Raw genomic sequence first — 11501 nt, 5'->3', positions numbered from 1 at the left:
CTGTTAACATGTTAAATGCGGCTGTCAATCTCTGATGACAGCGGCACTTAACATGCATGCGCCAGAAGTGCGTCGCACCCCACCCCGTCAGTGCCTGTTTCAGATGACTGCAGGTCGGCGATGGGTTGGCATGACAACCCGGGGTCTGCAGAAGGCCTCTATGGTTGTCATAGCCTGATAGCTGTATTCACAATCCTAATTCTCCTGCTCGGTGCGATTACAGCCAGAACAAACTCACCAACAATTGTTTCTTTTAAGTGGAGAAATAAAAAATCTAAAATTTGTAAAATGAAACTTTTGATTTGTGTCGCCATTTTCCGGGACATGTAACCTTCTTAGTTTCCATCTATTGACCTTTCTCACAATATAGGGGTTTTAATATTTTGGTGTGGCGAGCTGGCGGTCTTATGTGATCTTCTGATTTAGTTTTATTTATATATATATATTTATAGAGAGGAGCGGTGACTTGAAATACCTTAATTCAGGTGTTTTATTTTTTTTTTTATCTGGTTAATTATTTTTTCAGCTTGATAAATCGGAGTTTTATAAACCGCATATGTGTATTTTTTACATTTCTCATTAATAGGAAGAAAAGGTGGGAGTTTTGAGATTTTATTTTTTTTTAATTTTATTAGTCCCCTTTGGGGAATTGAACCTGCGATTGTCCGATGGCTTATGCTGTAATGCCATAGTATTGCAGAATACAGGGTAAATTGCGGCTTCCTGTGACACTCGGCACAGACATTCTGAAGCAGGTTCCATGGAGTCTTATGAGCACCAACTGTCATGTCTCAGCTCAGTAATCTGGAAAGCAGATTTCTTTTTAAGGTATATTGTAAAGTTGCTTATTTTCACGTGCACTATTGATGCATGTAATAAAACAAATTACAGTTGAAATGACGGTTTCTCTTTAAGATCAGCTCTTATCAGAAGCATTTCTCTTTTGGGATCAGTAAACTACAACTTCCGACACCCCTGAGCTCATATTAGAGCGCATGCGCCAAACAGCAATGCATCGTGGGTCTTCTGTCAAATGATGACTCTTTTTTAACGTCCAATCGCATAACATCGGAAAGGTTCTTTCCACTTCCTATTGGGCCACTCCCCTTCTGTATACTATTGGCTTACTCGCACGACACTCAAGTCCTTTCGCGCAGCTGATTGGCCAGGATCTCCGCACTGTCTCCCTCTATTGATAATCGGTAATATCTGGAGGAGGCGGGACATTTGCTTTTTCCTACCCTGATTAGCTAAATCCTTACGGGCGGGAGCAGTGATTGGTGGAAACGTGTGTCTGTCACCTTAGACTTCCTGACTGCGGCGTCTTCCTAGCATCGGTGAGCACCGGGTAAATGATGTGACACATTCGTGCGTCCGGCGGTACCGCCTCCGTGTTGCCCACATTATTATTATTTTTTAAAATCAGTGACGTCATAACGTGGAGTTTCATACGAAGTGACGTCACCCAGGCAGAGCAGACCACTCGTGTTGGCCATGCTCTACAAACCCTGTGTGTTGGTGACTTGTGTCACCTGACCCTGGTTCGCCAGTCACATGACTTTAGTCTTTTCGCCCCTATAGTAATGTCTGACTGTGGCCGCCATATTTGTTTCCTGTCGCCCTCACAACGTGTATTTCTCCCTACAGGCGCCGAGGTTGCCACGAGAGATGGTCACCATGGCAACGGACCTGCTGCTGAACGACCTGGACACCAAGTTCTGTGCCGACAACCTGCTGACCAGCGAGGACTGGGGTATATACGCCGTATACCTGCGCGGACGAGGAAGCAGAGCGCCACGTGGCGGAACATATCGGGGAAATGCCCATAGAGCCGCCAGGAGGCAATGACACGGGGGGCTACAGCACATTGCCCTCCAGTGTAGACCTGAGTGCTGAGGCATTATCCCAGTACTGTCTGTGGGGCCGGAGATCGGGCAGAACAGCGCTTTGCCTTCTCCATCAGTCTCGTACCACATGGACGCATGTGCAGCCTCAGTTCTCGGAATCACGGGGTCCCGGCAGTCAGATCTCCAGCGACTGATCATTATCTTCTATGAATCTCTAGGGCGCAGATGGGTTCTCATGGCAGTTTGGGGTCTACTGAAAGCCCCCATTGCCTCTGTGACTCCATAGAGGGACGGCATATACTGCAGTGCTGCGGTATTTCGCCGGTTCCAGACCCTTATGGGTGACTATAACAGACAAGGTTAGAAATGTACAGGCGTTGACAAAATGAATGGCGCACAACCCACAACTATCACTGAAATAACCTGTAACTTACATGAGTAGATCAGGGATATCCAGTAATGAATTGTGGCTCAGCAGAAAAAAAAAAAAAAAGTGTCTTGGACAAAAATGATGGCGCCCCTAGATAAGGTGCATCCTGTAATTAGTATCACAGGTGTCTGCAGATTTGTAATCAGTCAGTCTCCTGTTTATAGGGTGAAAAGTAGTCACTGTGCTGTTTGGGATCATGGTGTGTACCACACTAAATGTGGAGGAAAGAAAGCAGACGCGAGCGTTGTCTAAGGAGATTAGCTGCATCTGGCACAAGGGGGACTTGTATCTGTGTGAGGGGGACAATGAAATCTCAGGACTATGATGACTTTCTGGAGCCTGATGTGCTGCAGGTTATTCCAGTAACCAGTGTGGGGTTTTCTTACTGTAACTGATAATGCCGATAATTTTGACCACGTGTGTATATATAAGTGTGAATCACCCAACTCCTTTTTAACAATTAAGAAATAAATTAACGCACATTCTGTGCAGCTGTAGGGGTCCGATCTGTGAAAATACGACATGATTTGACTTCCGATGGATGACCCCTTTAAAGCCGCGCTCCGCTCAATGTCCGAGTAATTTCTGGGTGACTTTAGTTTACCCCCTCATGTTACACAATCATCATGGAGTTTTCAGCACACGGGCGCTCCATTCTCCCACTGACGCATATTGTACTTCAGGGAGAAGTTTGCGGGGTGGGGGGTTCCCTATCACTTCTCCCTGCCCGGTTTTGCTGAATTTACCTCCCTTCATGTGTTTGATTATAGTAACAAGTTTGTCAATGAAGCCTTTGCTGGTAGAAGCACCAGGTGTTTATGAGCCATTTCACTGTGTATGGCCCTCTTAAAGGGGGTTTTCCCATATGGGATTGAGAATCTGGTAATGGAGTCCTCCACTTTCACCATATGGCCAATCAATCTCTCTACTTATGGCGGAGCCATTTGTTATGTTGATTACTTGTAGACCATTGTGGTGGATAATGCCTCTTAAGTCTTTGTTGTGTCTCAGATACAGGCCTGTACAGTTATGCCGACGTGTCAGACGACTATGGCGACCTGTTTCCATCCGGGTTCGGATCTTATCCTCTACATATGGTAAGTGCCACCCTGCTGTTTCAGCACTTGTCATGTTGCATCTTCTCTGCCTACATCACTTCTCTCCTCTCCCCATTATGACAACCAGATGGACGTAGAGTCGTGCTCGGTGTCTTCGTCGTCTCAGGATGAGATCCACAGCATCAACTTATCAGGTGTGTGTGTGTATGTGTGTATATATATATATATATATATATATATATATATATATATATACTTTGTAGGGATGTGACTCACTCAGGTGCAGCGGGAGACAATCAGGAGACAGGTTCTTCCAAAGTTCATGAGGTTTATTTCTGTCATAAACCATAAAACAGCGTGTCACCAAAAATAGCCTCTAGCTTAGGCAAACAAAACATAAATGTTCGTGGTTGCAGACTCAGACCGTGAGTCTCAGCACATGCTGGGAGGTGTAGTCCTCCCCACATACAGCTCCCTGGTTCAGGAGCAGGTCACATTATAAGGCTATAGCCACACCCACGAACCCAGCAGCTGACAGGTCACATGACTGTGACCTCACCACAGGTCCTTCAAACAAAAACAATAACAATATCTGGTATGCCTTACATTATGGAGATAAGCCATTTATGAGACACATATCTCCCATCAATTACACGACCCTTAGCCCTGCCACATACCTCCCCCCTCTGCCTAAAGCCGTGGGGCTTGGCACTTTCACCTACCAGGCAAGGGATTCTGGAGAGGGCATTGGCATTCCCATGTAGCTTCCTGGCCCTATGCTCTACATGGAAGCTGAAGTCTTGTAGGGCTAAGAACCAGCGGGTGACCCTAGCATTCTTGCCCTTGGTTTTCCTCATCCACCTGAGTGGGGCATGGTCGGATATTAACCTAAACTTCCGTCCCACCAGGTAGTACCGTAATGTGTCCACTGCCCATTTTATGGCCAAACACTCCTTCTCTACAACTGAGTAATTTCTCTCACAAGAGGTCAACTTCCTACTCAAGTAGAGAACAGGATGCTCCTCCCCACGTATCTCTTGGGAAAGGACTGCTCCTACCCCGACATCTGAGGCATCTGTCTGGAGGACAAATTCACGTTTAAAGTCTGGGGGCACCAAAACGGGTTGCTGGAGCTCCCTGTAGGCCAAACGGCATCCGGATATACTGGAAGCACCCGTCTGGTGTGGAGAATGCCGTCTTCTCCTTGGCTTCCTGTGCCATGGGGATCTGCCAATATCCCTTGGTCAGATCCAAAGTGGTTATGTACCTGGCAGGTCCATATCTCTCGATGAGCTCATCAACGCGTGGCATGGGATAAGCGTCGAACTTGGATACCTCATTCAGCTTCCGGTAATCGTTGCAGAACCTCCATTCACCATCAGGTTTTGGGACCAGGACAATCGGGCTCGACCAGCCGCTCTTGGATTCCTCAATGACCCCGAGCTTCAACATACGCTGCACCTCCTTGGAGATTACCTCTCGCCGGGCCTCAGGAATACGATATGGTTTCACGTTCACCCGCACATGTGGCTCGGTCAGAATTTCGTGCTCCACCACCTTCGTGCACCCCGGCAACTCTGAGAACAGGTCGCTGTTTTTCTGGAGTAACTCCCGGCACTGCTGTTTCTGGGCCTTCGATAGAGTCTCCGCTATGGTAACGGCTCCAACCTCCCCTTCTAGGTTGCCCAGCAAGCACGGAGTTACCGCTGGCTCTTTTCTTGCCACGGCTTGATAAGGTTAACATGGTAAACCTGGTATGGCTTCCGTCTTCCGGGTTGGTGGATCTTGTAGTTTACGTCTCCCAGCTTCTCCACCACCTCATATGGCCCTTGCCACTTGGCCAAGAACTTACTTTCCACCGTCGGGATTAGCACGAGAACTCGGTCTCCCGGATTGAACTGCCTCACTCTGGCTGACCGGTTGTAGACCCTGGCCTGAGCCTCTTGTGCCTGGCGGAGATGTTCTTTAACAATGGGCATCACCTTCGCAACCCTCTGCTGCATCAGTGCCACATGCTCAATGACGCTTCTGTGGGGCGTGACTTCGGCTTCCCAGGTTTCCTTGGCTATATCTAGGAGACCTCGCGGATGCCGGCCGTACAGAAGCTCGAAGGGGCAGAACCCCGTGGAGGCCTGGGGAACTTCACGGATAGAAAACAGTAAATACGGTAAGAGACAATCCCAGTCTCTACCATCTTCCTCTATGACTTTTCTCAGCATGCTCTTCAGGGTCTTGTTAAACCTCTCAACAAGGCCATCTGACTGCGGATGGCACACTGAAGTCCTCAACTGGGAAATTTGCAAGACACTGCACAATTCTCTCATCACCTTGCTCATAAAAGGTGTCCCCTGGTCGGTCAGGATCTCCTTCGGCAAACCCGTCCGGGAAAACACATGGACCAGCTCACGGGCTATACTCTTCGCGGAGGAGTTTCTCAGGGGAATGGCCTCAGGATACCGTGTAGCATAGTCCAGGATGACTAATATATAATGATGGCCCCGAGCTGATTTAACTAAGGGACCGAACAAGTCCATGGCGATTCTCTCAAATGGCACCTCAATAATGGGCAGTGGCACAAGAGGGTTCCGAAAATGAGATGTGGGGGCAGTTAACTGACATGTCGGGCAGGACCTGCAAAAGTTTACTATTTCCCGGTGACACCCAGGCCAATAGAACCTCTGTACAATCCGTTCCTGGGTTTTTTCCACACCCAGGTGCCCCCCAAGATGTGGGAATGGGCCATGTCCAACACTTTTCGTCTATAGGAGCCTGGTACTATTAACTGCTCTGCCACCTCCTCCCTTATTTTCGTGACCCGGTACAACAATTCCCCACTCAACATAAAATGGGGAAACCTTGTGTCTGCTCCCGGCTCTTGTGCAACCCCATTAATGACGGTGACATTGTTAGAGGCTTCCCTTAGTGTGGGGTCCCTATGTTGGGCAGTCCCAAAATTCTCCCCGGCCACCCCTAACTCCAGGATGTCAGGTACAGGGGACCCTTCCTCTTCATCCCCCAACAAGGACACATAAAGGAAACTCGTCTGCGTCTGGTGGTGGCGATACCTCAGTGGGGTGGATTGGTTCCTTGCTCTTGCTAGCACACTCAGAACCCATCCCCCACAGATCTCAAAACAGACAGAAATCCCGGCCAATAATTATAGGATGCAACAAGTCTCGAACAACGCCAACTTCATGTGACTCGGTGCCATGCGCCGTTTCAATATTCACCCTAGCCATAGGTTAGTCCTTTGCATCGCCATGTATGCACCGAACACCAATCTTTTTACCCGGGAGTATGTTTAGAGGAAAACTGGCCCTCACAAGGGTCACCAAGCTCACGGAGTCCAGAAGCGCCATTACTGCTCGACCGTTCACCTTCACGGGACACGATTGTGGCCCCTTGTTAGGTAGTGAGTTCACACTGCAAGCTGGATATGCGTAGTATGAACTACGGCGTCCCATGCTGCAGTCCATCTGCTCGGTGGTCTGGGGACAACGGGCCGCTATATGTCCTGGCCCATGACACTTCCAGCAAATAACACCCGAGGGGACCTTGGGCACCGCCTCCCCCGCCCCTTTTGACCTTGGACGCACCACCTCTTTTTGTGACTCCGCCCCCTGCTGGGACCCCCAATATGGAATGGGCTGCTTCCCCAAGGAACCTTCCATCCCCTGGTATCTCTCGACCAGCCCAACCAGTTCATCAGCATTTTGGGGATCACCCTGGGCAACCCAAGTCTGTAGAGGTCTCGGCAGAGAATGCACAAACCGATCCATCACAACTCGCTCTACCATCTGTGCAGGGGAAGCCGACTCTGGCTGCAGCCATTTCTGGACCAGGTGCAACAGGTCAAACATTTGGGAGTGCGGGGATTTGTCCCGGTGATAGGCCCAACGATGAACTCTCTGTGCCCTGGTAGTCATTGTTACCCCCAAGCGGGCGAGAATTTCCGCTTTTAATTTGGGATACTCTCTGGCATCTTGTACCGTCAGGTCAAAGTACGCCTTCTGGGGCTCCCCCGTTAGGTATGGGGCCAGTACCTCCGCCCACCGCTCTGGCTGAATTTTTTCCCTCTTAGCCACCCTTTCAAACACCGTCAGGAAGGCCTCAACATCATCCTCAGGGGTCATTTTTTGTAATGCGCGTCTTACCGCCTTCTCGACGTCGGTGGCATCAGCCCGACCTGGGGTTGGGGCGCTCGTCCTGCCCTCCTGGATGGCGGTTGCCAGAAGCTGCATCTGCTGCCGTTGTTCCTGCTGGCTGTGCTGGAACTGCTGCCGCTGCTCCTGCTGGCTTTGCTGGATCTGCTGTAACAACAGCTTGTTGGTTTCCTGCTGCAGAGCCTGGGACTGGACCAGGTGTTTCAGCAGGTCCTCCATGATTCCCAGCAGTGCTTGTTGCCCCGCTGCAAACTTCACCCAGGACATGCAGCAACTGTCTCAAGTCTCTGCTGGGACCGCTGCCCGCATTCTCCACCAATTGTAGGGATGTGACTCACTCAGGTGCAGCGGGAGACAATCAGGAGACAGGTTCTTCCAAAGTTCATGAGGTTTATTTCTGTCATAAACCATAAAACAGCGTGTCACCATAATAGCCTCTAGCTTAGGCAAACAAAACATAAACGTTCGTAGTTGCAGACTCAGACCGTGAGTCTCAGCACATGCTGGGAGGTGTAGTCCTCCCCACATACAGCTCCCTGGTTCAGGAGCAGGTCACATTATAAGGCTATAGCCACACCCACGAACCCAGCAGCTGACTGGTCACCTGACTGTGACCTCACCACAGGTCCTTCAAACAAAAACAATAACAATATCTGGTATGCTTTACTTATGCCTTACATTATGGAGACAAGCCATTTATGAGACACATATCTCCCATCAATTACACGACCCTTAGCCCTGCCACAATATATGTGTGTGTGTATATATATATATATATACACAGCCCTGGCAAAAATTAAGAGACCACTTCACAGTTTTATAAAAATCAGCGTCTCTACATGTCTGACAGCCATTCCATTCCAGTGTCAGTTGAATTCCAACCAGAGTACACCTCTTTCTACTTAATGTGCTTCTGATTAGGTGATCACCTGAACCAAATCTTATTTAACAAAGGAAAGAATAAAAACCCTGCTGTGGGGTTCACAATCCTCTTGCAATAGAACAAGCTGGATGGCAAAACAAGTGCTAGTAATATCCCAAAAGTAATAGGAATGAAAACAAACTTAACCATGCCAAAGGAGTTGAAAAGAAAAATCTTGAGTGAGGAAAAGAAGGGCTCAATTCTGGCTTTACTAGCAGAGGGATACAGTGAGCGTCATGTTGCCTCCATCCTTAATATTTCTATGACAGCAGTCCATTACAACAAAGTCAAGCTACAGACTGGCAGAGGGCGAAAACAACCCTCCACTGACCGGGATGACCGTCATCTTATTTGAATGTCACTCAGCAACCGCAGGCTGACATCAAGTGACCTACAAAAGGAATGGCAAATGGCAGCTGTGGTGAAGTGCCCGGCAAGAACAGTTCGTACCAGCTCCTGGAGGCAGGGCTCAAGTCATGTAAAGCTAGAAAAAAGCCTTTCATCAATGAGAAGCAATGGAGAGCCAGGCTGAAGTTTGCCAAAGTCCATAAAGATTGGACCATAGAGGACTGGAGTAAGGTAATCTAATTTTTAGCTTTGCCCAACACCTGGTCGTCTAATGGTTAGACGGAGACCTGGGGAGGCGTACAAGCCACACTGTCTTGCACCAACTGTGAAATTTGGTGGATGATCGGTAATGATCTGGGGATGCTTCAGCAAGGCTGGAATTGGGCAGCTTAATCTTTGTGAAGGACGTATGAATCAAGCTGCATACAAGGTTATCCTGGAAAAACCGTTGATTCCTTCTGCTCAGGCAATGTTCCCCAACTCTAGGTCAATCAATGTGAGGATGAAGGACCACCACATCAACTCCCTGTCATGGCCAGCCAAATCTCCAGACCTGAATCCCATTGAAAACCTCTGGAATGTAATCAAAAGACAGATGGATAGTCACAAGCCATCAAACAAAGAACTGCTTAAATATTTGTTCCAGGAGTGGCATAAGGTCACCCAAAAGCAGCATGAAAAACTGGTGGCAAGCATGCCAAGACGCATGAAAGCTATGATTAACAATCATGGTTATTCCACAAAATATTTGATTTCTGAACTCTTCCTGAGTTAAAACATTAGTATTGTTGTTTCTAAATGATTATGAACTTGTTTTTTAGCATTATTTGAGGTCTGCAAGCACTGCATTTTTTTGGTTATTTTGTCCATTTCTCATTTTCTGAAAATAAATTAAAAAAATTCAAAATTGAGTGCTTGGAAATTCGAAGACATGTTGTCAGTAGTTTATAGAATAAAAGAGCAATTTACATTTTGCTCAAAAATATATTTATAAAGAGAAAAATTAGTTAAACTGAAAATTTTGCAGTGGTCTTTTTATTCAGACCCTTTGCTCAGTATTGAGTAGAAGCACCCTTTTGAGCTAGTACAGCCATGAGCCTCCTTGGGAATGATGCAACAAGTTTTTCACACCTGGATTTGGGGATCCTCTGCCATTCTTCCTTGCAGATCCTCTCCATTTCCATCAGGTTGGATAGTGAACGTTGGTGGACAGCCATTTTCAGGTCTCTCCAGAGATACTCAATTGGGTTTAGGTCAGGGCTCTGACTGGACCAGTCAAGAATTGTCAGAGTTGTTCTGAATTCACACCTTTGTTATTTTAGCTGTGTGCTTAGGGTCATTGTCTTGTTGGAAGGTGAACCTTCGGCCGAGTCTGAGGTGCAGAGCACTCTGGAAGAGGTTTTCGTCCAGGAAATCTCTGTACTTGGCCGCAATCATGTTTCCTTCAATTGTAAAAAGTCGTCCTGTCCTTGCAGCTGAAAAACACCCCCATAGCATATTGCTGCCACCACCTTGTTTCACTGTTGGGATTGTATTGGGCAGGTGATGAGCAGTGCCTGGTTTTCTCCACACATACCACTTAGAATTATCACCAAAAAGATCTAACTTTGTCTCATCAGACCAGAGAATCTTATTTCTCATAGTCTGGGAGTCCTTCATGTGTTTTCTAGCAAACTCTATGCAGGCTTTCATATGTCTTGCACTGAGGAGAGGTTTCCGTCGGGCCACTCTGCCATAAAGGCCCGACTGGTGGAGGGCTGCAGTGATAGTTGACTTTGTGGAACTTTCTCCCATCTTCCTATTGCATCTCTGGAGCTCAGCCACAGTGATCTTGGGTTTCTTCTTTACCTCGCTCACCAAGGCTCTTCTCCCACGATTGCTCAGTTTGGCTGGTCGGCCAGGTCTAGGAAGACTTCTGGTGGTCCCAAACTTCTTCCATTTAGGGATTATGGAGGCCACTGTGCTCTTAGGAACCTTGAACACTGCAGAAGTTCTTTGTAACCTTGGCTAGATCTGTGCCTTGCCACAATTCTGTCTCTGAGCTCCTTAGTCAGTTCCTTTTGAGCTCATGATTCTCAGTTGGTGTGACATGCACTGTGAGCTGTGAGGTCTTATATAGACAGGTGTGTGCCTTTACAAATCAAATCCTATCAGTTTAATTAAACTCAGCTGGACTCCATTGAGGGAGTAGAACCATCTCAAGGAGGATCACAAGGAAATGGACAGCATGTGACTTAAATATGAGTGTCTGAGCAAAGGGTCTGAATACTTATGACCATGTGATATTTCAGTTTTTCTTTCTTAATAAATTTTCAAAAATTTCTACATTTCTGTTTTTTTCAGTCAAGATGGGGTGCAGAGTGTACATCAATGAGAAAAAAATAAACTTTTTTGAATTTACCAATTCAAAAAATGTATCCACCATCTATATCTAATCTATACAAAACCCAATATTCCTGTCTCACCATGGGCACAGAACTGTCTAGTTGTAGATGTCCAGTTACCTCTAAAGGTGTTAGATATCCCACTTCTCTGCCTCTTGAATCTACAAACCTCAGACTTTGACTCTTCCCTACAATAGATATCCTGTTTTATCCATTTGGTCACCGCAGGCCCTCCCTGCTTCAAAAGAAGTTTGAAGCTGGAGCTTCATGTGATTTAATTAGTTTTATATGAAGCGTAATCTCTTTCTCCCTGAAGTTCTGTTTGGGGGGGGCTTTGGGGGTGAATGTG

The 11501-nt window shown here is 47.2% G+C and overlaps 1 protein-coding gene across 2 annotated transcripts in view; it reads left to right on the top strand.

Annotated features, from left to right (window-relative positions):
- The first annotated feature begins 1183 nt into the window (after window positions 1-1183).
- The window catches only part of ATF6B (activating transcription factor 6 beta), a 35866-nt gene continuing 25548 nt past the window's right edge, over window positions 1184-11501 (top strand). Inside the window, exons 1-4 of one of the 2 annotated variants that reach the window (XM_073548761.1) lie at window positions 1184-1337; window positions 1648-1753; window positions 3289-3374; window positions 3463-3529. In XM_073548761.1, coding sequence (XP_073404862.1) covers window positions 1669-1753; window positions 3289-3374; window positions 3463-3529 — 238 coding nt within the window. In that variant the 5' untranslated portion in view covers window positions 1184-1337; window positions 1648-1668. Of the gene's footprint in view, window positions 1349-1647; window positions 1754-3288; window positions 3375-3462; window positions 3530-11501 lie in introns of both variants that reach the window. The other variant, XM_073548762.1, reaches the window with a different exon arrangement.

This window comes from Dendrobates tinctorius, unplaced genomic scaffold (assembly GCF_039654945.1).
Source record: "Dendrobates tinctorius isolate UK_male_01 unplaced genomic scaffold, ASM3965494v1 ptg000158l, whole genome shotgun sequence".
Classification (NCBI taxonomy): domain Eukaryota; kingdom Metazoa; phylum Chordata; class Amphibia; order Anura; family Dendrobatidae; genus Dendrobates; species Dendrobates tinctorius.
The sequence above is the reverse complement of the archived record's forward strand: the minus strand, read 5'-3'. Positions and strand labels throughout refer to the sequence as shown.